At 36.7% G+C, this 26,359-nt stretch overlaps 1 protein-coding gene across 1 annotated transcript in view; it reads right to left on the bottom strand.

The window, feature by feature from the left end:
- The window catches only part of KNL1 (kinetochore scaffold 1), a gene marked incomplete at both ends in the record, with an annotated part of 57,161 nt that overhangs the window by 25,384 nt on the left and 5,418 nt on the right, over positions 1 to 26,359 (bottom strand). The window contains 6 exons of the mRNA XM_079701250.1: positions 1,946 to 7,036; positions 7,871 to 7,923; positions 13,988 to 14,025; positions 16,268 to 16,301; positions 16,545 to 16,597; positions 24,602 to 24,663. Coding sequence (XP_079557376.1) covers positions 1,946 to 7,036; positions 7,871 to 7,923; positions 13,988 to 14,025; positions 16,268 to 16,301; positions 16,545 to 16,597; positions 24,602 to 24,663 — 5,331 coding nt within the window. The remainder of the gene's footprint in view (positions 1 to 1,945; positions 7,037 to 7,870; positions 7,924 to 13,987; positions 14,026 to 16,267; positions 16,302 to 16,544; positions 16,598 to 24,601; positions 24,664 to 26,359) is intronic.

The raw sequence follows: 26,359 nt of genomic DNA on the forward strand, positions 1-26,359 counted from the left end.
ACAATTTCCTCAGGACCTCACCTTAAAGAACCACTGAAATCATCTTCTAAGCTTACTTACATATTTCTTAACAGAGATTAAACTTTGTTTCTATGAACTTATGATACTTTCTTTTTTTTAAAAATAAATTTATTTGTTTTTTTATTTTTGGCTGTGTTGGTTCTTTGCTGTGCACGGGCTTTCTCTAGTTGCGGCGAGCTGGGGCTACTCTTCATTGTGGTGCGCGGGCTTCTCATTGTCGTGGCTTCTCTTGTTGCGGAGCATGGGCTGTAGGCACGCGGGCTTCAGTAGTTGTGGCACACGGGCTCTAGAGTGCAGGCTCAGTAGTTGTGGCACACGGGCTTAGCTGCTCTGTGGCATGTGGGATCTTCCTGGGCCAGGGATTGAACCTGTGTCTCCTGCATTGGCAGGCGGATTCTTAACCACTGCACCACCAGGGAAGCCCCCTATGAACCTATGATACTTTCTAATCTTTATTTCTCCACCTGTAAAACTCAGTTTCAGTGACAAGTTATCCAAATCAGTGTTCCCTCAACTTTTAAAATCTATGCCTTTTTTTTAAGGTTTTTAAAATAACACTTATTTCTTAAAAGTTAACACGTGCAAAACAGGAGACCAAAAAACACAAGAAGAAAAAACAAAGTCATCCACAATCACAAGCAGTTTATCGTTTGATGTGTCATCCTAGGTCTTGTTTGTGTACCTACAATACTTAGCATCCATTTTTATGTAATTAAGATCATACAGTTACATATCATGCTTTTTCACACATCACGAATATTTACCATTTCAAAGTCCCAAAGCTATGAGTATTCTGATAACCAAGAATACATTAAACCAATTCAATCTGGAAGGAAAAAATGTAATCCTGCCCTTCTTGGCAAGAAAAATTTCATAAAAGACAAAAATGGCAACAGGCCTCTAGATAAAGATATTGGCAGAGTTATGATTAAAATACTACATTCCCTTAATGTTCAATTAAAAATGAGATATAATGCAACAGAGTATGTAAAGTATAATGCTTCTAAGAGGATTTATTGTCTGATCTAAACTATTAAAGTATTAGCAAGGAGGTATGTTTCCATTGAATTACTAAACGTATTCCTATAGTATAGCCAAGAGATACACACACACATCAATGGTTATCATCAACATTTAAATATGAACACATCCACATTTAGCCCTATCTTTATACTTCCTTCTGCCCCTCTGCTGCCAACCTAATGAACAAGTCCTGACTTACGTTTCTCAGCTGAGGGTTTAACAATTCTATGTCCAAGATGTTGCTTTTTTATCAATTATAACAAAGATATTTACAAATTGGTTAATTCACTAGCTCTACTTTTTATCATACATTGTCACTTCAGGACATCTAAAAAGCCTGGATGTTGTAAAATAAAGAACCTTCTATGACTTTTTAAATAAACACAAAATCTCACTTACTTCACTTTGAGATACTGGGCTTGATCTAGGCATTCTCCCATCCTTGAAAGAAATGGACTTTCAGCTTCTATATATCCTCATTAGCCAAGAAAATTCAGTCCAGCTTTTCTTTAAGCAGTTTGCATAATAAAAAAGCTTTTTACCCTCCGAATATTTTCACACTGAAGATGACTTGTCAAACTACATATACCCTGGCTAGAGATTCTAATATGCAAAGCCAAAATGACAAATCACTAGAAGTGACAGAATATTTAGAATTAATTACACAATTTTGATATTAATTTTTGTACTACTTTCTATTTCATTTTTTGTGACCATTTGTCACTTCAAATTGTGTTTAAGTCTAACTGCTAGTCAATTAATTTCTTAAGATTCTACATAGGAATATTTCTCCAGGCCTATAATTGGAAATAATCAATTCCTGGTTACCCGAGACTAAAATTAAAATTCAAGAATACTCATAAAAAATCAACAACATTTCTTAATTCAAGACAGAGCTCACCTCCTGATCTTGTGCGGTATCACTAAACCTAATTTCACTTTTTCTGATTTTTTTCTCATCCTGAATATCATCTTCTTCTTCTTGTACCCAGGTTCTTTTTTGGCTATTGCAGGTTTCTTCCAGTTTATTTTCAGATGGTGAAATCTCTTTTTGGTATGTCTCAGTCAAAGCCTTTTCCTCAGTATCTATGCTAATAGAGTCTGAGGAATTAATCTCACCCGGATATATAGGAAGATTTTCCTCATTTATATATTGAGATGGACTTAAGTTCAGTTTAGCTGCAACAAATCCAGTGTCTGAATGTTTACTGGAGACTGGCTGAGTTTCTAAGTTATTTAAATCAGTTGTGTCTCCTGGAATCGGCTTCAGGTCATCAATACCAGTGACACTACAATTTCTCTTGTTTGGCAATCTGGGCAAAAATATTCCCAAAGAACATCTCCTCACTTTATCTTTTATAGTCGTCATTAATGGTACAGAGATGGTTTCCGCTCCATTATGAGAAATTTTATTTTCTTCATCCCTATCCTCTTTAACACTGCTGGACACTATGTTAACATTATGTATTTCTGTAGCTTGCACTATACTCATATTACTGTGTGCCTTATTTACTAATTCAAGTAATTGTTCTGGAGAAGGTGGTATATGAACTGGTTGGAAATCTAAAAATTCTTCAGTTTTTTCATTCAAATTATTCAGATGTGGTCTGATACTACTAAAAGTTGCATTAGATGCAATTACAGGATCTGATGCCTCTCTAGGATCGATATGAGTTTGAATAACTTGCTTAGTCAAGTCTGAGGTACTGTGGAAATCTATAGCTGTATTACATTTAGCTGTTTGAATATTATTCTTTAGTTCTTTTTTACAGGCCATAGTAAACTGTTTCTCATTATTGAGCATTGTGGAATCGTTTTCACATATGGGTTCAGAGGAATTTCCTCTAGCAATATTTAAATTCTTATTTCCCGCTTTAGACAATATTGTTTCATCTTTACTGACAATACTCTGTCCTTGTTGAGGTAATGGACGTTGCTGGGCTGACAGATGATGCTGAGGAGCAATACAAACATCATCAACAAAGGCCTTCTTTAAACTATGATCTGCATTATCAACAAAGGCCTCCATTTGATCCTTTGGAAGCTTACAAGATACTCGCTTTGAGTTAAGTTTAGTCATCTCCCCCAAATCTTCACCATATACTAAAGTTTCATTAGCTAATAGATTTGGGGGCTCCTTAATCAGATCTTGATCTTTGAGTACTGTTAGGACACAATCTAACTGTCCTTGGGTACTGGTTTGAACAACTTTTTCCTTCTCTAACAAAGAACAAGGAGCAGAAAGAGGCAGTCCCTCAGATTTCGAATAATATTCACTAGCTAAATTGTTTGCATAAGGAAGATCATTTTGAACTGGGCAATGACTGGCTTTTACATCATCTTTATCACATAAGGGCATGCCATTCTCCTCCAAATTATCAAGAAAGGAAACATTAGGTAAACAGGAATAATCATCACTGGATCCACAAAGAGCAGCTGCAGAACTGCCTGTAAAACCCACATTTCTTCTATCTGTACTATTTAAGTGACAGCTTTCAGTTTTGGCTTTTTCCAGTACATAGGCCTGGACTACAACTTTCATGACCTCTTCATCCACAGCAGTGCTATGCAACTTGATTTCTGTCTCATCTTGACCCCCAGACAATGTATTAGTAGGAACAAAGGGTATCACATGATGCTTTTGCTCAGTGTGAAGAACAATTTTGTTTTCTACAGCCAGTGCTTGTTCTTTAGTGATTTCTTGAACAGAGCTATGATCCCTAGGAAAAGAAACACCCAAGGTTTTTCCTTTTGCTATTCCAAATTTAGGGTACTCTTGAAGTATTTTCTCCATGGCTTGACAATCAATGAAAACAGTGTGGGACTTAGTAACTTCCAGATCACTGTGCTTATCTACAAACATAACAGTTTTGTCCATAGGCCCAATGGTTCTTTTATCTGGTGAGAGAGGTTTACATTCTAAGGCAGTTGTATGACTTCTGGTAATCTCCATATCATCCTGCCCACATGTATAGAAAACAGTATTAGAAGTTCCTTCCAAAGGCACCCAATGGGAGTCCTCTCTATCTTCCAGGACACCTTTGTTATTTATTTTCACTGTATGACTCTGGATGACATCCATACCGTTTCTGTCATTCTTTGAAAATGCAATGGTCTCGTCATTTTTGAGTCTAAGGCTCTTCCTTCTCTGACTTTTGCCTGATAGAGATTCATTCAGAAATCCAGGCTTTTGTACATCTTTGTCATTTTTCCAAATGGTTGATTTAGACACTTCCATGTTATCATCAGCTATAAATGCCTCAGCTTTCTCTAAAGGATCTCTATTAGACCATTCCCCCGGTAATGTTAGCTGGCTGACTCTTGCTACTGAATGATCACTTTCACCATTGTCCGGAAAGAAAACACCCTCCTTAGCAGGATTAGGTGTCACTTTTGATTTTTCTAGGCTTTTTCTTTTGGATAGTTCAAAGTTAGGGCTGTCTGGAAGCACAGATTTTTCCTTTGCTTGGTAGTCAATGAAAACAGTATGGGACTTTGTCATCTCTAGTTCATCGTGATTATCTATAAACATTAGAGTTTTGTCCAAAGGCCTAGCAGTTATTTTATCTGGTGAGATAGTTTTACATTCTATAGCAGTTGTGTGACTTCTGGTGACCTCCATGTCATCCTGCCCACATGTATACAAAACAGTTTTAGAAGTTCCTGCCAAAGGCACCAAATGGGAATCATGTTCATCTAGTAAAGGTCTATGATTTATTTCCACTGTGTAACTCTTGGTGATATCCATATCATTCTCATCTCCCTCTGAAAATACAACAGTCTTATCAATTTTTAGTCTGCCAAGACTTTTCCTTTCACAAATTTTGACATCTTGCTTTTCATTCAGAATTCCAGTTTTGTCCTTCAACACACCCATGATATCATTAGAAATAAATACTCCAGTTTTTTCTATCGGACTTTCATTACATTTTTCAACTTTTACGGCTTTCTGTCTGTTTACTGTTGTTAGCTGGTTGTTAGTGTTTTCTAAATTAGTCTTACCTAGTTCTAGTACTTCAGAAGGACCAAATCCAATGACAACAGTGTGGCTCTTGTTTAGGTCCATATTTTGCTCCTTCTCTGAACAAATAATTATCTTGTCATGAAAACAGTCAGGCGTGGGACTGCCTAAACTTTTCCTTAGTGGCTCAGGCAGTTTAGAATTCTGGTCTGGTACAGATTTCACTGTTTGACTGTTAACAGCAGTATTATGATTTCTCATGGCAGACTGTCCTTCTGATGAAAACAATGGCTTTGTAGTAGGAAACAAAGATTGCTCACAAGAAACTGTATTTCTATTATTTCTCAGTGGTACTTGTTTATCAAGATCTCCACCAGAGTATACTATATTATGGCTTGTTGCTATGTTCTGGTTAATATCAGGTGACTGAGGAGAATCTTTATCAAGATAGGGTGAAATATTCAAAACTTGATCTTTTCCTTTGTCCCATGTGTCAGTTGGGATGTTTTTAGATATTATGTTTGGTTGTCGGGGTGGTTCAATATGACCTTTGGTCATTTCTTCCCATTCATCTGAAGGGCTTATGCTGTGAGAGTGAGATTTACTGGTATTCTCAGATGCCAGACTGTAAGATGCAAGAGGAAACTGACTTCCTACATTAGCTATGTGACTTTTAGTCAAATCCATATTTTCATCTGTGAAGATTTCAGTCCTTTTGTCGGTCAATGAAATAAATAAAGGATTTTCCAGGCTCTGCTGTAATCTTTCCTTAGATACATGAGGAACTGAGCTATAATTTATATTCATTTCCCCATCCTCTGACACGATTATGTGATTTTGGATCATCATTTCTTCTTCAGATACTGGTGCAGCTGCTATCTGTACATTTGTCTGAACTTGTTTAAAAATTTGATTATCTATTGCAACTGTGTGACTCTTGGTAATGTCCATGCTTTCTTCTCCCAAATAAATCGTATTCTCTCTGAGAAGAGAGATGGCATCTGGATTGGGATACATTTTAGAATAACTCCTGTCATGCTTTAGCAAATTCTTCTCCTCTCTCATACTTGAGAAACACTTGGTCAGTTCCATGGCATCATTACAACTAGAATAGAAAAATGTCTTATAATCTTGAATAGCTGGACTGGAACGTTTAGATTCTGGGATCATGGCCAATGTTCTGATGTCCTGGTTGGAAGTCTGTGTGACTGTCTGAATTTCTGTCCCTGTAATATGACTGCTGGTAATATGTATGTCACCTTCAGGATTTAAGGAAGGGTCTTGAAAAGCATCGTTCGGCTTATCCTTAAAGACTGTCTTCTGTCCTAGTGCTTTAGCTCCACGACCTGTTGAAACATCCACCATGACATTCTGAGTTTGATTTTCTATTTCAGACAGATTATCTGCTGAAGGTAACTTCTGTATAGTGTGGTTAATTGTCAGGTCCATAAAGTCATTGCCATAAATTGTATTATCATCACCTTTAAATTCCCTTAAGCTGGGCTCACTGGATGTGGGAACTAAAGTCTGAATATTGGCTGTATGACATTGGGTAAAATTCATCCCATCGTCTTGTTCTCTAAAGAGTCTAGTCATATTACCGCTATTTTCATCTACACTAAGAGATACATGCATTTGATGCATAGAAGAGGCCCTATTTGATTCTTTGTAATGAATAGGCATCTCAGAATTTTCTTTATCAGGTCCTGTAAAAGGAGAAGCATTTGATTTTCCTGTTTTCAATCTTTTTACGAAGTCATTGAAATTTATTTTCTTTTCTGAAGAAGTGTTTTGATCCCCGGAAAAATTTAATTCTTTCTTCATTCTTGCATCCTCAATGTGGAGCTTTAAGTTAGCCAGAAATGATGTGGTATCTATCTTGGTGGATTTTTCACTTTTGGTACAATCTAAAAGGCCTTTGGTAATCATCACAGTATGACTTGCTGTCAGGTCCATCTGGTTTTCATCTGAAAAGATGACTGTCTGGTCATTTGCATGTTTCCTTTCACGGTTGTATTCTGTAATTGAAATCTACAAAGAAAGCAAAATATAAGAGACCCAATCAAATGCAAACTTCTAAAAAGGTATTTTATAACATGTACTATATAGAAAGAGTATTATATAAACAATCCTAGATGATGGTTGCATGTTACATTGGTTTGTTTGAATCAATGGTGTGGTGTGCAGCACGTAATTTGTTATTTAAATTTTTTTCTGAAGTCTGTGAATACTTTTAGTGTTTCTGAACAAATTAAAAGTTAAGGTTAATTACTCACCCACTAGACTGACTAAAAAATGAAAAGACTGACAATACCAAATGTAACTATAATGTAAATTCAAATTGTTATATTAGATAGGTCATTCTCATTCTAAGTAAAAAAGACTTGGAAGGAATAAGTGCATGATGGTTAATTTATAGTACACTCTATACTCTTGGGTGGTTGAGTTGTCCTTGAATGCAGTGGTTTTACTTGTAAGGACATGGTCTAACTCTTTATTGCTCAAAGTATGGTCTGTGGACCAGTGCATTAGTATCACCTAGGAGACTGTTAGAAGTATAGAATTTCAGGACCTACCACAGATCTGCTGGATAAGAATCTATATTTTAATAAAATCCTGAGATGATTCATATGCCCATTAAAGTTGAGAAGTCCTTATATAATTAACATATTTCCCTATTATTTAAACTGGCAGTGATTTAACTATACTTAGTTAACTGGAAAGGTACATAGTTTTTCCAGTCTATGTTGGTCCATTTTGGTAAGTAATCCCTAAATCACGTCACTAACATGAAATTTTTTGTGTTTTAAAAGTTTTAACTATCAAAGAAGATTAAAATATGAAGGCACTTGCATGAACTCATACCTCTCTCTGGGGCATCTGGGTCTGAATGGGAGCACAAAGCAATGTATTCATCCCTATTAAGTAAAAAGAAAAACTATAGTCAATGACAAAAATATATATGACCAAGAGCCTGACTTCCCTTTTCTTAGGAATTTCATCAGCTACAAGTATTTACTAAAGTTTCTTCAGTTACTAAGTCCTTCCTAAATTTCACTGAGACTTTTAAATTTTCCCATTTTAGAGACAGAGAGTTCAGTGATTACTGTATTCTCTGTGTGATTAAAATATTTTTCGAATGTGGTAGAGGTTTTTAAAAGGTGGGATTCTAAAAGTGGAAAGTGTGGACTACTTTTTTTCCTCCTTCACTTCTCCATTTTTATTTCCTGGATAGTAGAAGTTACATAGTAAAGAGTACCAACTGATAAGACCAAAATGTTAATAGAATAGATGAACTTATTTGCAAAGCAGACAGACATAGACATAGAGAACAAATGTATGGATACCAAGGGGGGAAGGAAGGGTGGGATGGATTTTGAGATGGGGATTGACATACAAACACTACTATGTATAAAACAGATAACTAATGAGAATAGACTGTATAGCACAGGGAACTCTACTCACTGCTCTGTGGTGACCTAAATGGGAAGGAAATCCAAGGAAGAGGGGATATATACATACGTGTGGCTGATTCACTTTGCTGTACAGCAGAAACTAAGACAACATTGTAAAACAACTATACTCCAATAAAAAAAAAAAAAGACCAAGATGTTAGGGTAAGATTCTGAAGCATCTTTTATTCTATGTTGAGGAATCTAAATGTTTCCAGGATGAGACGTGCATTTTATAAAAATAATTCAAGAGAAGGAGAAGAAAGAAGATTCAAGAGAAGATAAACCAATGAGGAAGCTACTCTAAAAGTTCAGATACAACATGTTGAGAGTTTGTGTTAGGGTAAGAGACAATAAGAATGGAAATAAGGGATTAGACTCAAGACATTCTAGAACTAGAGATTGGTTCAAGATGGTGGAGTAGAAGAATGTGCACTCACTCCCTCTTGCAAGCACCAGAATCACAACTAACTGCTGAACAATCATTGACAGGAAGACAGTGGAATTCACCAAAAAAGATACCCCACATCCAAAGACAAAGGAGAAGCCATAATGTGATAGTAGGAGGGCTGCAATCACAATAAAATCAAATCCCATAACTTCTGGGTGGGTGACACACAAACTGGAGAACACTTATACCACAGAAGTTCACCCACTGGAGTGAAGGTTCTGAGCCCCATGTCAAGCCTCCCAACCTGGGGCTCTGGCAAACGGGAAGAGGAATTCCTAGAGAATCAGACTTTGAAGGCTAGCGGGATTTGATTGCAGGACTTTGACAGGACTGGGGGAAACAGAGACTCCACTCTTGGAGGGCACACACAAAGTAGTATAGCATCGGGACCCAGGGGAAGGAGCAGTGACCCCATAGGAGACTGAACCAGACCTACCTGCTAGTGTCGGAGGGTCTCCTGCAGAGGCAGGGGGTGGCTGTGGCTCACCATGAGGACAAGGACACTGGCAGCAGAAGTTCTGGGAAGTACTCCTTGGCATGATGCCTCCCAGAGTCCACCATTAGCTCCACCAAAGAGCCGGGTAGGCTCCAGTGTTGGGTTGCTTCAGGCCAAACAACCAACAGGGAGGGAACCCAGCCCCACCCATCAGCAGACAAGCAGATTAAAGTTTTACTGGGCTCTGCCCACCAGAGCAACACCCAGCTCTACCCACCACCAGTCGCTCCCATCAGGAAACTTCCACAAGCCTTTTAGATAGCCTCATCCACCAGAGTGCAGACAGTAGAAGCAAGAAGAACTACAATCCTGCAGCCTGTGGAACAAAAACCACATTTACAGAAAGACAGACAAGATGAAAAGGCAGAGGGCTATGTACCAGATGAAAGAACACGATAAAACCCCAGAAAAACAACTAAATGAAGTGGAGATAGGCAACCTTCCAGAAAAAGAATTCAGAATAGTGATAGTGAAGATGATCCAGGACCTCGGGAAAAGAATGGAGGCAAAGATCGAGAAGATGCAAGAAATGTTTAACAAAGATTTAGAAGAATTAAAGAACAAACAGAGATGAACAATACAATAACTGAAATGAAAAATACACTAGAAGAGATCAATAGCAGAATAACTGAGGCAGAAGAACGGATAAGTGACCTGGAAGACAGAATGGTGGAATTCATGGCTGCGGAACAGAATAAAGAAAAAAGAATGAAAAGAAATGAAGACAGCCTAAGAGACCTCTGGGACAACAGTAAACGCAACAACATTCGCATTATAGGGGTCCCAGAAGGAGAAGAGAGAGAGAAAGGACCCAAGAAAATATTTGAAGAGATTATAGTCAAAAACTTCCCTAACGTGGGAAAGGAAATAGTCACCCAAGTCCAGGAAGCGCAGACAGTCCCATACAGGATAAACCCAAGGAGAAACATGCCGAGACACACAGTAATCAAATTGGCAAAAATTAAAGACAAAGAAAAATTATTGAAAGCAGCAAGGGAAAAACGACAAATAACATACAAGGGAACTCCCATAAGGTTAACAGCTGATTTCTCAGAAGAAACTCTACAAGCCAGAAGGGAGTGGCATGGTATATTTAAAGTGATGAAAGGGAAGAACCTACAACCAAGATTACTCTACCCGGCAAGGATCTCATTCAGATTCGATAGAGAAATCAAAAGTTTTACAGACAAGCAAAAGCTAAGAGAATTCAGCACCACCAAACCAGCACTACAGCAAATGCTAAAGGAACTTCTCTAAGTGGGAAACACAAGAGAAGAAAAGGACCTGCAAAAACAAACCCATAACAATTAAGAAAATGGTAATAGGAACATACACATTGATAATTACCTTAAACGGTGAATGGATTAAATGCTCCAACCAAAAACCACAGGCTTGCTGAATGGATACAAAAACAACACCCATATATATGCTGTCTACAAGAGACCCACTTCAGACCTAGGGACACATACAGACTGCAAGTGAGGGGAAGGAAAAAGATATTCCATGCAAATGGAAATCAAAAGAAAGCTGGAGTAGAAATACTCATATCAGATAAAAAAGACTTTAAAATAAAGAATGTTACAAGAGACAAGGAAGGACACTACATAATGATCAAGGGATCAATCCAAGAAAAAGATATAACAATTATAAATATATATGCACCCAACATAGGAGCACCTCAATACATAAGGCAACTGCTAACAGCTATAAATGAGGAAATCAACAGTAACACAATAATAGTGGGGGACTTTAACACCTCACTTACACCAATGGACAGATCATCCAAAATGAAAATTAATAAGGAAACACAAGCTTTAAATGACACAACAGACCAGATAGATTTAATTGATATTTTTAGGACATTCCATCCAAAAACAGCAGATTACACTTTCTTCTCAAGTGCACATGGAACATTCTCCAGGATAGGTCACAAATCAAGCCTCAGTAAATTTAAGAAAATTGAAATCCTATCAAGCATCTTTTCTGACCACAACGCTATGAGATTAGAAATTGATTACAGGGAAAAAAAACGTAAAAAACATAAACACACGAAGGCTAAACAATATGTTACTAAATAACCAAGAGATCACTGAAGAAATCAAAGAGGAAATCAAAAAATACCTAGAGACAAATGACAATGAAAACATGATGATCCAAAACCTATGGGATGCAGCAAAAGCTGTTCTAAGGGGGAAGTTTATAGCAATACAAGCCCACCTCAAGAAGACATGGTACATATATACAATGGAATATTACTCAGCCATAAAAAGGAATGAAATTGGGTCATTTGTAGAGACGTGGATGGATCTAGAGACTGTCATACAGAGTGAAATAAGTCAGAAAGAGAAAAACAAATATCGTATATTAACGCATCTATGTGGAACCTATAAAAATGGTACAGATGAACCGGTTTGCAGGGCAGAAATAGAGACACAGATGTAGAGAACAAACGTATGGACACCAAGGAGGGAAAGTGGTGGTGGTGGGGGTGGTGGTGTGATAAATTGGGAGATTGGGATTGACATATATACACTAATATGTATAAAATGGATGACTAATAAGAACCTGCTGTATAAAAAAATAAATAAAAAGAATAGAAGTTGCAAAAAAAAAAAGAAAAAAAAGATATTCTAGAACTGCAATATAAAGGTTCAGGTAACAAACTGGATGTTGGAAATAAGGAAGGGACTGAAGATGCTATAATGAAACAGGAAATACATTTTAAAATTCTTAAGTTTAAAGGTAAATATTTAGAATATTTCAGAGAGTTTTTGGTAACCTCGACTGAATATGATGAAGTAATTATGGGCTTTTTATTAAAGGCTTATTTACATATCCAGCTTCCATTCTTGTCATTTACTTAACAAATATTGTTTCAGAACCTATTATGTGCCCCAGAACTCAACCATATACTAAAGCACAAAGAACAAGACAAAATTTCTGGACTCAAGAGTTCCTAGTTTAATAAAAGAGCCAAAAGTAAATACCTAAAATACAGCATGATAAATTCTACAATAGGGACTTTCCTGGTGGCACAGTGGTTAAGAATCTGCCTGCCAATGCAGGGGACGGGGGTTTGAGCCCTGGTCCGGGAAGATCCCACAGGCTGTGGAGCAACTAAGCCCGTGCGCCACAACTACTGAGCCTGCACTCTAGAGCCTGCGAGTCACAACTACTGAGCCCACGCGCCCTAGAGCCCGTGCTCCGCAACAAGAGAAGCCACCGCAATAAGAAGCCTGTGCACCACAACGAAGAGTAGCCCCCACTCACGGCAACTAGAGAAGGCCTGTGCGCAGCAACAAAGGCCCAACACAGCCAAATATAAAAATAAATAAATAAATTTATATTTAAAAAAATCTACAATAGACTAAGAAATAAAAGGGGTGTTGTAAGAGCACAAAACAGAGTGACTAACTCCTTGGTTTTGTCAGCGAAGGCTCGATTTAAGCCAGTATTACTTAACGTATGTTGCCAGATGGTGAACTGGTTATTATTAATTAATTAATTCATTTTGAGATAAGGAGCTTGCAGCTGATGTAAAATTCCTTTCATCAGTAGAGCTTTGCTAAGACAAATATGCCGCTAACTAAACAGTAGCTTACTGCCATAGTTGGTTTACATTCTATTGCAAGTTCCTTTTCTGTCAAGGACTGTAACAGTTTGTGGACTGGCTACTTTGAAAGCACTAAAGTTAAGCTAAGTGAAAAGCTAAGTTAAGTGAAAGATGAGAACACTGTTAGACAAACTGTATTAGGAAGATCACTTTAGGCAGAGGAAATAGCATTTACAAATGGATACAGGCAGGAAAAAAGTCCACATGGGAAAATGCAAGTAGTTATTCATGGGCTAGAGCACAGGATGCCTATAAAGGGCTGGAGATAAAGTTGGAGAAAAAAACAAGCCAAATTATAAAAGGTTTTCCAAGTTTATGCTAAAGAGTGTGGGTTTTATCCTGTAAGGAAAATAGTGTCACTGAACAATTCTAACCTGGGAGATAATATGATAAGATTTAGAAATATGTAGAATGGACTAGAAGGGTAAGAAACTAAATACAACAGCTCAAGAAAGAACAGTGAGGACTTGAATTCAAATACGGGCAGAAGGAACAGAGAATAACTAACAGGTGGGCCAGATATTTTGGAGACAGAATTGAAAGAGAATAGGGCCTGGGGAATTCCCTGGTGGTCCGGTGGTTAGTACTCCTCGCTACCACTGCATGGGGCCCAGGTTCGATCCCTGGTCTGGGAACTAGGATCCCGCAAGCCGCAGAGCCAGAAAAAAAGGAAAAAAAAATCAAAGAGAATAGGGCCAAATGGATATGGGGAAAGGAGGAAAAGGTAAAACATGACTCAATTCCTGACTTGAGTGAATGACAGTGAGTGGGAGTTCAAGACAGAGAACAAGAGGAACAGCAGGTTTGAGAGAAATATTAGTAAGTTTGTGAAATTTTAAACTAAAGATTTTGTGTAAAGATGAACACTTTCTCTACATTTTTTGTTCATGGTTCTCTTACATATTACTGTTCAAGGAATCTAGATAAAGAGAAAAACGTATGATAAGAAAAGTACTCTGATCATACTCACCAGTTATCTCACAGTAGTTATCTTCTGGATTCTTATTCCTAAAAATTATAAAGTAATTTAAAAATCTATACTCTTGACAATTACCAAGAATCACAACAGTTGAAAGAGTAGGGTAGGCAATAGGTTTTCGCATGGTGACTGGCAGAAAACTCCAAAGACATCTTTAAAAAAAGACTCATCTAATACTGGCAGAAAAAATTACAAGGCAATTAAAGGACCTTACCATTAAATTTTTTCAGATATCTAAATTTCAAGAACACTATAAAAATATGCTTAATACATGCTGCTTGTTTTTTCTTTTTAATTTTTTATTAAAAATAATTTTTTTTTTTTGGCCGTGTCACGAGGCTTGCGGGATCTTAATTCCCTGACCAGGGATCGAACCCGGGTCCCCTGCAGTGGAAGCACGGAGTCCTAAACGCTGGACCGCCAGGGAATTCCCTGTTTTTTTTTTTTTTTTTTTTTTTTTTTTTTTTTTGTGGTATGCGGGCCTCTCACTGTTGTGGCCTCTCCCGTTGCGGAGCACAGGCTCCGGATGCGCAGGCTCAGCAGCCATGGCTCACGGGCCCAGCCGCTCCGCGGCATATGGGATCCTCCCAGACCGGGGCACGAACCCGTATCCCCTGCATCGGCAGGCGGACTCTCAACCACTGCGCCACCAGGGAGGCCCTGTTTTTTTTTTTTTTAAGAATGACCTGTAGGGGCTTCCCTGGTGGTGCAGTGGTTAAGAATCCACCTGCCCAATGCAGGGGACACGCCTTTGAGCCCTGGTCCAGGAAGATCCCACATTCCTCACAGCAGCTAAGCCTGTGAGCCACAACTGCTGAGCCTGTGCTCTAGAGCCTGGGAGCCACAACTACTGAGCCCACATGCCACAACTACTGAAGCCCGCACGCCTAGAGCCAGTGCTCCGCAACAAGAGAAGCCACTGCAGTGAGAAGCCCGCACTGCAATGAAGAGTAGCCCCCACTCCCCACAAATAGAGAAAGCCTGAGCGCAGCAACGGAGACCCAACGCAGCCAAAATTAAAATAAATTAAAAAAAAAAAACAACGAAAAAACGAATGACCTGTAAAGCAACTCATTTTCTAGAAATGTAGCTTTAAAAAAAAAAAAGGTAAGTCAAAGGAAACAACCCAGGGAATTTCCTGGCAGTCCAGCAGTTAGGACTCTGCGCTTCCACTGCAGGGGACCCAGGTTCAATCCCTGACTGGGGAACTAAGATCCCAGGGCGTGGCGTGGCGTCGCCAAAAAAAAGTTAACCCAAATGTCCATCAATGGGGAGCTGACTAAATGTTGGTGCAGACATACAACAGATTATAATAGACTGAGGGAGATGTACATGTAACAACATGGAAAGTGCCAAAGACACTGAGTGATCCCATTTTTGTCTTGTTTAAAAAAAAAAAAGATAAAGATAAACCATGCACTTGGATATACATATAAAATTTCTGCAAGGACATCCAAAATTATCAACAGTGGTTATCTGTAAGGAGCCTAAGTAATATGGCCTAGAGATTTTTCTGTGTCAATATATAAAGATAATCTTTTTTTTTTTCCAGCTCAACACTACTCAATTACATGAAAAAATTGTAATTTATTTAACCAGTCCCTTACTGATGGACCTTTAGGATCTTTTACATTTTTTACTATTAAAATAAATGTTACAGTGAATAACTTTATATCATCATTTCACACATTTACAAGTGTATTGGTAAGATAAATTCCCAGACATGAAATCTCGGAGCCAAAGAGCATGTGCATTTAAAATTCTGAATGATATTGCCAATTGCCTTCTACAATATATACCCACTAGCAATGAGACTTTTTACCTATATTCTTAACTGATTAGATGAAAAATTATGTCTCAATATAGTCTAAGTTTGTATTTCTCTTATGATTAAGATAAGCATGTTTTCATTTGTTCAAGCCTACTGCTATTTAATTTTTGTATTAATGTTATAATAAGAAAAACTAGTTTAATGAAAAAAATCTGAGGACTTGGTATTTATTGTTTTGTACTAGCTCATGTATTTGAGGATTTATATATGAAAGTAGAATGTTTCATCCCTCTTAATAGGATAAGGTGTACAATGCACATACTTATCAACTATAGCAGTATATTAAATTATGCAAAGAATTTGTTTTCTGAATTAATCCTAAGTATTCCACAAAAGGGAATGGAAATAAAAAACAAAAAGAATTTTAACTTTAAAAATAGTTCATTTAATAGGAATAAACACGTTTTAAAGTATAATTTACATCACATTTTTTTACTTACTGCATAAATAGGACATTTCCTCCTGCTTCTGTTTCTATAGAGAAAAGATTAAAGTTTTTCAATAATACACTGATTAAGCATTAGAAAAATTGCATAAGGACATTAACAACAATAAAAAAAAATACTAATGATGTACCTTACGTTCTGTCTCCCATGGCTCAAGTTACACTTTTTAAGCAATAAGATGGATACTAAGTTATACCAATTATCTGGTTAGATAACCACAGCATAATTATATAGACAACAGATTTAGCAGGGATTGCAGTAACAAATTTACCTGAAATTTCTGACTTTTTCACTATTTTCATATGAGGGTCTGTCTGGAATACTCTAGAAAACAAAATAAAGATTACTGAAAATCTGCAAGGTTTTTTTGTTTTTTTTTTTAATCGTGTGGCTTGCAGGATCTCAGTTCCCTGACCGGGGATTGAACTCAGGCCATGGCAGTAAAAGCCCAGAATCCTAACCAGCAGGACACCAGGGAACTCCCGAAAATCTGGAAGTTTTAATTAGAACACTAAGATATTAATTTATAGTCTGTTTTGAGATAGGTAAAATAAAGCTTTCTGATTGATTTTATAGTAAAACCAAGTAAGAATAGCACACAACAAAATCCATAGGCCAATCTCACATATGAATATTAGTGCAGAAATCCCAAAATATAAGCAAACTGCATCTAGCAATGTTTTTGTTTTTGTTTGGCTGCACCGCACACATATGAGGCTCTGTCTGGAATACTCTAGAAAACAAAATAAAGATTACTGAAAATCTGCAAGGTTGTTTTTTTTTTTTTTTAAATAGTGTGGCTTGCAGGATCTTAGTTCCCTGACCAAGGATAGAACCTGTGCCCCCTCCAGTGGAAGCACAGAGTCCTAACCACTGGACTGTCACGGAATTCCCTAGCAATGTTTTATTGGGTAGGCCAAAAAGTGCCTTTGGTTTTTTGGTTTTTTTTTTGCGGTACACGGGCCTCTCACTGTTGTGGCCTCTCCCGTTGCGGAGCACAGGTTCAGGATGCGCAGGCTCAGCGGCCATGGCTCACGGGCCCAGCCGCTCCGCGGCATGTGGGATCCTCCCGGACCGGGGCACGAACCCGCGTCCCCTGCATCGGCAGGCGGACTCTCAACCACTGCGCCACCAGGGAAGCCCTGGTTTTTTAAGTAAAAATAAAAGGTACATTTTTCATTTTCACCAAGGACTTTATTGAACAACATATTCAGCCTTTTTTGTTCCACTACCTTCTGCCATTTTTCAGGCAACTTCATAATTCCATCTTCCCAAAAGATGGATCTTTTTGAGCAAAGTACTATTCCAGGTGCCTTTTACAGTCTTCCAGGGGATTGAAATTTTTTCCATTAAGAGAATGTTGTAAAGACCAAAATGAATGGAAATCCAAAGGTGCCATGTCTGGTGAATACAGCGGATGAATCACAACTTCCCATACAAGTTTTAACAGTTTTTGCCCAATCATGAAAGAAACATGCAGTCTTGTGTTATCCTGATGGAAGATTATGCGTTTTCTGTTGACTAATTCTGGACTCTTTTCATCGAGTGCTGCTTTCAATTGGTCTAATTGGGAGCAGTACTTGTTGGAATGAATCATTTGGTTTTCTGGAAGAAGCTCATAATAGAGGACTCCCTTCCAATTCCACCATATACAGAACATCAACATCTTTGGTGTGGTTGGTGGTGGTTCATTTCACTTGCCCAAGATCTCTTCCATGCCACATTATTGTACAGTATCCACTTTTCATTGCCCATCACAATTTGTTTTAAAAATGGAACATTTTCATTATGTTTCAGTAGAGAATCGCATGCAGAAATATGGTCAAGAAGGGTTTTTTTGCTTAACTTATGTGGAACCCAAACATCAAAGCTATTCACATAACCAAGCTAGTGCAAATGATTCTCAACGCTTGATTTGGATATTTTGAGTATGTCGGCTATCTCCCGCATGGTATAACACTGACTGCTCTCAATTATTGTTTCAGTTTGATTGCTATCAACTTCAACTGGTCTACCTGACCATGGAGCATCATCCAGTGAGAAATCTCCAGCACGAAACTTTGCAAACCACTTAATTAATTAATTTATTTTTTTTGCGGTGCATGGGCCTCTCACTGTTGTGGCCTCTCCCGTTGCGGAGCACAGGCTCCAGACGCGCAGGCTCAGTGGCCGTGGCTCACGGGCCTAGCTGCTCCGTGGCATGTGGGATCTTCCCGGACCGGGGCACGAACCCATGTCCCCTGCATCGGCAGGCAGACTCTCAACCACTGCGCCACCAGGGAAGCCCTAGTTATTTTAATAGATGGTCAAAAGCATTTATAAAATCCAATATCCATTCTTGTTTAAATACAAAACAAAAATCTGCAACAATAAAGTTAAATTTAACCAACAATAATACAGGGAGAATAGGTGTACTGATTTTAACAAATGTAAATTGGCTGAGCTACCCTATTAAAAAATGGCTACTGACTAAATTTTTTAAAATTTTAAACTCAATCTACAACCTGTAAGTTACAAATTAAAAATTTTCACAGCTAAAAATTATCTGTGGATAAACAACAGAAAAAATAATTATGAAGTCATCCAACACATTAAGTTTCATAGCAAAAAAGTATTAGAACTAAACAATGTTGCTATCATACAGTAGGAAGAAAGTTTTGAAAACTAACGATGAATAAGCCAAATTACATGTAAAAAAAAGAAGTCAGAGGAAAAAATGAAAGAAATACAAAGAAGAAAATGCAGAAATATATTTAGATGCCTTAAGATCCAAATTTTAGAACACCACATATTAGGTAGACAAAGAGTAAGTTGTAAATGTATATAATTAATAAAACATATTTAGCAAACATATGGAGACACCTAACTGAAAGGGCAAAATAATTCTTTCCTCCATATTTATCTTTCTGTATATTTATCTTAATTATGGTTGTTCCTTGCTCTCTCATTTTTTTTTTCAACCTATATAGTGTCTGTGATGCAAGGAAAGCTTTCAAAGTTACAGTCTGTTGCAAAAATTATTTATGAACCAAGAAAGACACATGCTTTAATAACACAAAATTTAAAGGTTTTAACCACACAAAAACTTTAAAATATTTTCTTCAATATCGTCTGGGTAGACAAGGAAATAAAAAATGAAACATTTCAAAATGAGAAGGAAAAAAAAGCATAAATGAACAAAATATAGAAAAAATAGTAATGAAAAATAAAGTCCAAATTAAAATAACTAAGATAACAATAAAATCAGCTAAAATTAAGTGTTAAAATCTAATCTTTACAGTGCCTTAGGAAAAAAAGGTACATTACTAGAGGTACTAAAACCAATAACAAAAATGTTATAATGACTATGTAACCGTTTCTTCTTTTAAGTCTGGCAATTCTACTTTGGGGACTATAATCCCAAGGAAGTAACTCAAAAGAAAAAAGGTTATTTACACAAAAATATCTAACACAGCACAAGGAACAATCAAATGCTTAACAGAAAATTTAAAATAGTTATTTTTACATTAACATTAATATTCCTAAAGAAAACATGTAAGGAAATTCCCTGGTAGTCCAGTGGTTAGGACTCAGCGCTTTCACCAAGTAGCCTGGGTTCAATCCCTGGTCAGGGAGCTAAGATCCACAAGCCAAGTGGCACAGACAAAAAAAAAAAAAAACACCCAAAAAAATAGCATGTGAAGGAAAAGTCAGTCTGAAACAAAGGGGAGAAAATGAGTTATTAAATCAAACCTTGGCCACACCTATTCAAGGAGTATACTGGGGGTATACAGACAGAATCATTCAAGGCTTGCAATAGGTGTGTATGTACCTACTGTGGACATGGATTCATTAGCCTGGTGCCATTAAACATTCTGAACCATTCAAATAACTAATAGTTCCGATTCCATGATCAGCAAGCCATATTTACATTATAATTTACTTTCTTAGGTAGAATGCCTATAAGGAATGTATAGATCTACTCAAATAAGGGTTCTGATTCATTTGATTTGGTTCTCATGATATATTTAGTAGTAGCATTCTTATTTATACACAAATCTCTAGTGAATCTGTTTAGTAGAAGTCCATCTCTAAGAGATAGGCCCATTTTGGGTACAGAAAAAAACAATACGGAGACTGCAAAGCCAAGGGCAAGATCTAGGAAGACTAGCAACGTCACCAAGGAATATACCACCTAGGGAAGTCTATGGCAGGCAATAGCTAGTCTTCCCTGATAATACCAAATCTTACTATGTCTTTCCCACCCCCCACTCCCAGAATACATATGAAATACTGACAACTCATGTTTATCCAGGAAGACATTAATTGATTTATGGATAAAAGATGGATAGAAAAGAAGTATAAAACAATTAAAATTACTATCAATCGACAACAATGAATATATATTTCAGAAGGTACCTACTGTTTGGAACTACTCAGTAACAGAAAGATGTTACATAGTCTGCCGCTAAGTGGGAACCCCCTTCTTCACCCCTTACCAACATCTACTTACTACTCCTCTAAGGAAAAGAAGAAAACATGTTCCCAATAGCCCCACAACTGAAATCCTGGGCAACTATAAACTTATCCTAATGCAAAATCATGTTTTATACGGCAAATACAGAATTGAATTTCTTTAATCTGTCTGATCCTAAAGGTTTGTTAAGATAAAGAATTCAGAGGAGAGAGAGGAACAAATGAGGAATGCGAAACAATGCAGATCAAAGCCTAGGACTTTCCTAGGAAGACTTCTGGACAAGAAACAATCAAGCCTCATCCTAAAATGTTTAAATTCAAGGTTAAATTGACCTAGGAGCTCACCTCACAATAGGCCAAGTTAAAGAAGTCTGAATTATACAGAAGATAAAATTTGAAGAAGGTGATATTAAGTAGACAAGCTATCTTTATGATAACTAAAAGGAGAGCCTGTTTACAAAAAGACAGGTACCCTGGAACACCATTACATCCCCTCTCCCTCCACAGAAATGTCTTGAAAATAGGTGGTTCAGGAAAACCCAACCCATTCAATGATGAGTAAAAAGTATACAATCCATAAGGACACTGTAAGATTAAAAGAAAGCAAAGTATAACATAACTTATTAACATAAGAAAAACACTCAGAAAAATGTTGTCCCAGAGAAAATGAAAATTGTATGCATACAGTTTGCTATGGACTTAAAAAACATAACAAAGCAATCATCTCTATCAAAGACAGAAATGAAAGCAGAAATACAAGAACTCAAGGAAAAGATGGTAAGAAAACAGGAAATGACACACAAATAGATGAAACTCATGAAAGAAGCAGAAGAAAAAATATAATCATCACAGAATGAAGGCAAAACTGGAAGAGACATAAGGGTAAGTAAGTATCTTGGAAAATATGGTAAAGGACATAGAAAAAAATTTTAACTGAACAAAGTAAAAGAAAATAAAAGGACTTAAGAGAGAATATAATACAGAAGAAAAGCAAAGAATTTAAACATAATTTGTGTTTCTAAATTATTGAGTCCCTATCGAAATTTAAATAATGAAATAGAAAATGATATTTAAAGGTTAATTCAAGATTCAAGACCCAAAACAGTCAAAATATAGATGTATTTAAGTCAATAAACTTCAAAGATAAAGGAAAAAAAAATCTGTTAGGTAGCCTGTCAAAAAGATCTAGTTGTTTATGAGGGGGAAAAATCATGCTCTCCTCTGACTTGTTCATAGAAACATTCAATGTCAGAAGATAACAGAATCACATTAACAAGTTACTTAAAGAAAACGTGGGGTGGTGGTGGGATGAATTGCGAGACTGGGATTGACATACAAACACTAATATGTATAAAATAGATAACTAATAAGAACCTACTGTATAAAAAACAAAGAAAACAAAAAAAACCCTCAGTGACTTTGGTGTTTGATAAAAAACAAAAACAAAACAAAACATATTCAAAGTCAAAAAAAGAAAATGTGAACTGAAGATTTTATATCCAGCTAAATCTTCAAATATAAAGGCTATGACTAACAGTCTGAGCACCCAAGAACTCAGGGAGTATTGCTTCAATGAGCCCTTCTTGGGAAAACATAAGAGAAAAAACTTTGGCCAACCAAGAGATAATTAGGGCAACTATAGTAATAGAACTGATGTGAACATTTAACTATATAGAATACAACTAAGACACAATGTGACAGATGACCTAATGTCAAATACCCAGAGAGAGAGATAGAGAGATAAGAGAGTGACAGAAAGGGAGAAAGAGATATAATACAACTTAAAAAAAAGGTGGTGGGGGAAAAACTTCCCTGGTAGTCCAGTGGTGAAGACTCCATGCTCCCAATGCAGGGGGACCACGTTCGATTCCTGGTCAAGGAACTAAGATCCCACATACTGCAACTAAGCCCGCATGCCCCAACGAGAGCCACGCAACTACTGAGCCCACGCGCTCTAGAGCCCGCACACCGCAACAAGAGAAGCCCACGTGTTGCAAGGAAGACCCAGTGTGGCCAAAATAAATAATAAATAAATAAATTAAAAATTTTAAATAAATAAAAATTTTAAAAAGATGGGTAGGGAATGAGGGGGAGAAAATGAGAGGAAGAAGTAGGCCAATAACCTCATCCATTATAAATGCCAAAGGATATCATATAATACAATGAAGTTTTAATTGAAGTTTAAGCATATTTAATAGTATAAAAGTATATTATTAAGTAAAATTGGGTTGGGAGAGAGGAAATAGACTAACTTTACCATTGCTCATACATGGTCAAACATTACACAAAGATATACCACAAAAATGAAAACAAAAATATAACAAAGACAGAAATTTTAACATCAGTCTAGGTAGAATTTGGGTCAAAAAGCAATAAACAAAGCAAAGATGAATATTTCATAATGCTAGAAAGTGCAATCCCGAATGAAGATATAACAGTGGTGACTATGTACCAATAAACACAGAATAAACATTCATAAAGAAGAACTACTGGAAAGAGTAGGATGCACTGTCAGTTAGAGACTAATTTACCTCTCTCATAATTCATGCAGATTAAAGTGACTAAAATTATATAAAATTACAGAAGACCCAAATAACATGTATAAAATGGATATATTTGATATGTATCAAATTCTACACCTTAAAATACAAAATGTATCTTCTGTTCAAGTGGATGGATCATTCACAGAAACTGATCATATACAAGACCACACAGAAAATTTCAATAAAAATCAAAATAATACAAATTAGCATTCTCTCACTACAATATAACTGAAAATTAATGACCACAAGATGTCTTTACCACCTAGATATGAATGTTAAAATTCTCAATTAAACAACTCTTCAATCAATGAGGAAATACAAATATACTGCTCAGCATCAAGAAAATAATCAGGGCTTCCCTGGTGGCGCAGTGGTTGAGAGTCCGCCTGCCAATGCAGGGGACACGGGTTCGTGCCCCGGTCCGGGAAGATTCCACATGCCGCAGAGCAGCTAGGCCCGTGAGCCATGGCCATTGAGCCTGCGCGTCCAGAGCCTGTGCTCTGCAACGGGAGAGGCCACGACAGTGAGAGGCCCATGTACAGCAAAAAAAAAAGAAAAAAAGAAAATAATCATAAAAACATTACATATAAGAATTACATTAAATTAATAACTTAGGGAGAAGTGATGTCTTTATGATGTTAAATCTTTTTATTCAGGAAATTGTCTTCAGTTGCACAATTCTTTTTTTTTTTTTTCTTTTTTTGGCCATGCCGCAGGGCATCTGGGATCTTAGTTCCCCGACCAGGGATCAAACTTGTGTCCCCTGCAGTGGAAGTGCAGAGTCCTACCCACTGGACCACCAGGGAAATCCCTGTACAATTTATATTCTTTTATTATTAAATTTACAGCAACTAAATATAATATAATGGAAAAAAGGACATTTACATTCTATCTGGTTATTATTTTTATATAGGAAATATATTAATTTCTAAATATTAATTTTGTATCCTGCTACTTACTGTTTATAGAGGTATTTCAATTGATATTCTTGGATTTTCCTAATATTCAATTATTTAATCTGCTAGGTGACAGATTTATCCCCATCTTTCCAACTTTTGTAACTCCATTTTCTTTCTCTAGTTTTTTTTTGTTGGTTAGCACCTCCAATACAATGTTAAATAGCAGCCGTAAGACAGTTGTTTTGTTCTGGACTGTAGAGGGGATGCTTTCAATGTTTCTCTTTTAAGCATAACAGCCTTTTAAATAACAATTTTCTAAAGCTTCTCTAATTGAAACACAAATTAACCGAATCAGTTAGTACCAACATATTTGGTGTGACACACAAAAAGTATTACCTGTAACGTTTTAATTATTTTTATTTTCAACTTACTTTATAGTATCTGCAAAGCTGACTCGACGAGAGTTTTTCTTATTTCTCAAAGCATTGGATTCCTAAGGGCAGAGAATATATGGTATGATTTTTTTTTTAATATGGTATGATTTTTAATGAAACCACTGTGAATTAGGTCTCCAAGATTATGACAGACAGAGACCAGTTCTTATTCTGAATTAATGTGATATCATTAATTTTGATAATTAATCTGATTCTCCAAAAAATTCCAATATAGAAGCACTTAACATGAATATGATTTTCATTGTGAAAAATAAGCACAGTGACACAAACAACATATTTAAGGAAGGTGATTACTATTCCTTACCTTTTCTCTCTCCTTTAAATGAATGGTTATTTTGCAATTAAGTAGAAGAAAGACTGGGAACAAAACAAGTGATATGTTGCCTATTATGGTAACCTTACTATACTATTTTTAAGATTAAAATTTTTTTTTTAATTGCAGTAAAATACAATTCACATAAAATTTACCATCTTAACCATTTTTAAGAATTTTAATTTGGGGGGTGGTGGTGTGATGAATTGGGAGATTAGGATTGACATATATACATTAATATGTATAAAATGGATAACTAATAAGAACCTGCTGTACAAAAAAATAAAATTAAAAAATTAAAAAAAATTTTTTTTTAATTTTATTGTGGTAAGAACACTTAATCTACCCTCTTAACAGATTTTTAAGTGTACGATACAATACTGTTAACTATAGCGACAATGTTGTACAGCGGATCTCTAGAACTCATTCATTTTGCATAACTGAAACTTTATACCTGTTGATTAGCAACTCCCCATTTCCCCCTCCTCTCTGTCCCTGGCAACCACTGTTCTCTTCTCTGCTTCCATGAGTTTGACTATTTTAGACACCTCATATAAGTGGAATCATGTAGTATTTTTCCTTCTGTGACTATTTTACTTAGCATAACACACTGAAGCATCTTAACTTTTTTAAAATTAATTTATTTATTTCATTGTGGTGCACGGGCTTCTCACTGCGGTGGCTTCTCTTGTTGCAGAACATGGGCTCTAGACGTGCGGGCTTCAGTAGCTGTGGCTCATGGGCTTAGCTGCTCTGCGGCATGTGGGATCTTCCCGGACCAGCGCTCGAACTGGTGCCCCCTGCATTGGCAGGCGGATTCCCAACCACTGTGCCACCAGGGAAGTCCTTAACTGTTTTTAAGTGTACACTTCAGTAGTGTTAAGTACCTCTATATGGTCGTGCAACCAATCTCCAGAAATCTTTTCATCTTGCAAAACTGAAATTGTATATCCATTAAACAACTCCTCCTTTTCCCCGCCAACCTCCCCACAACCACAATTTTACGTTCTGTCTCTATGAATATGACCATTGTAGGTACTTCATAAGTGTAATTTATAAAGTATTTGTCTTTTTGTGACTGATTTATTTCACTTAACATAATGTCCTCAAGGTTCATCCACATTGTAGTAGGTATCAGAATTTCCTTCTTTTTTTTTTTTAACATCTTTATTGGAGTATAATTGCTTTACAATGGTGTGTTAGTTTCTGCTTTATAACAAAGTGAATCAGCTATACATATACATCTATCCTCATATCTCCTCCCTCTTGCATCTTCCTTCTTTTTTTAAGGCTGAATAATATTCCATAGACACCACATTTTGTTTATCCATTCATCTATCAATGGACTCTGGGTTGTTTCCACCTTTTGGCTACTGTGAATATCACTGAATATCACTGCTATGATAGACCCTGCTTTCAAT

Source organism: Hyperoodon ampullatus (assembly GCF_949752795.1).
Source record: "Hyperoodon ampullatus genome assembly, chromosome: 3".
Lineage (NCBI taxonomy): Eukaryota > Metazoa > Chordata > Mammalia > Artiodactyla > Ziphiidae > Hyperoodon > Hyperoodon ampullatus.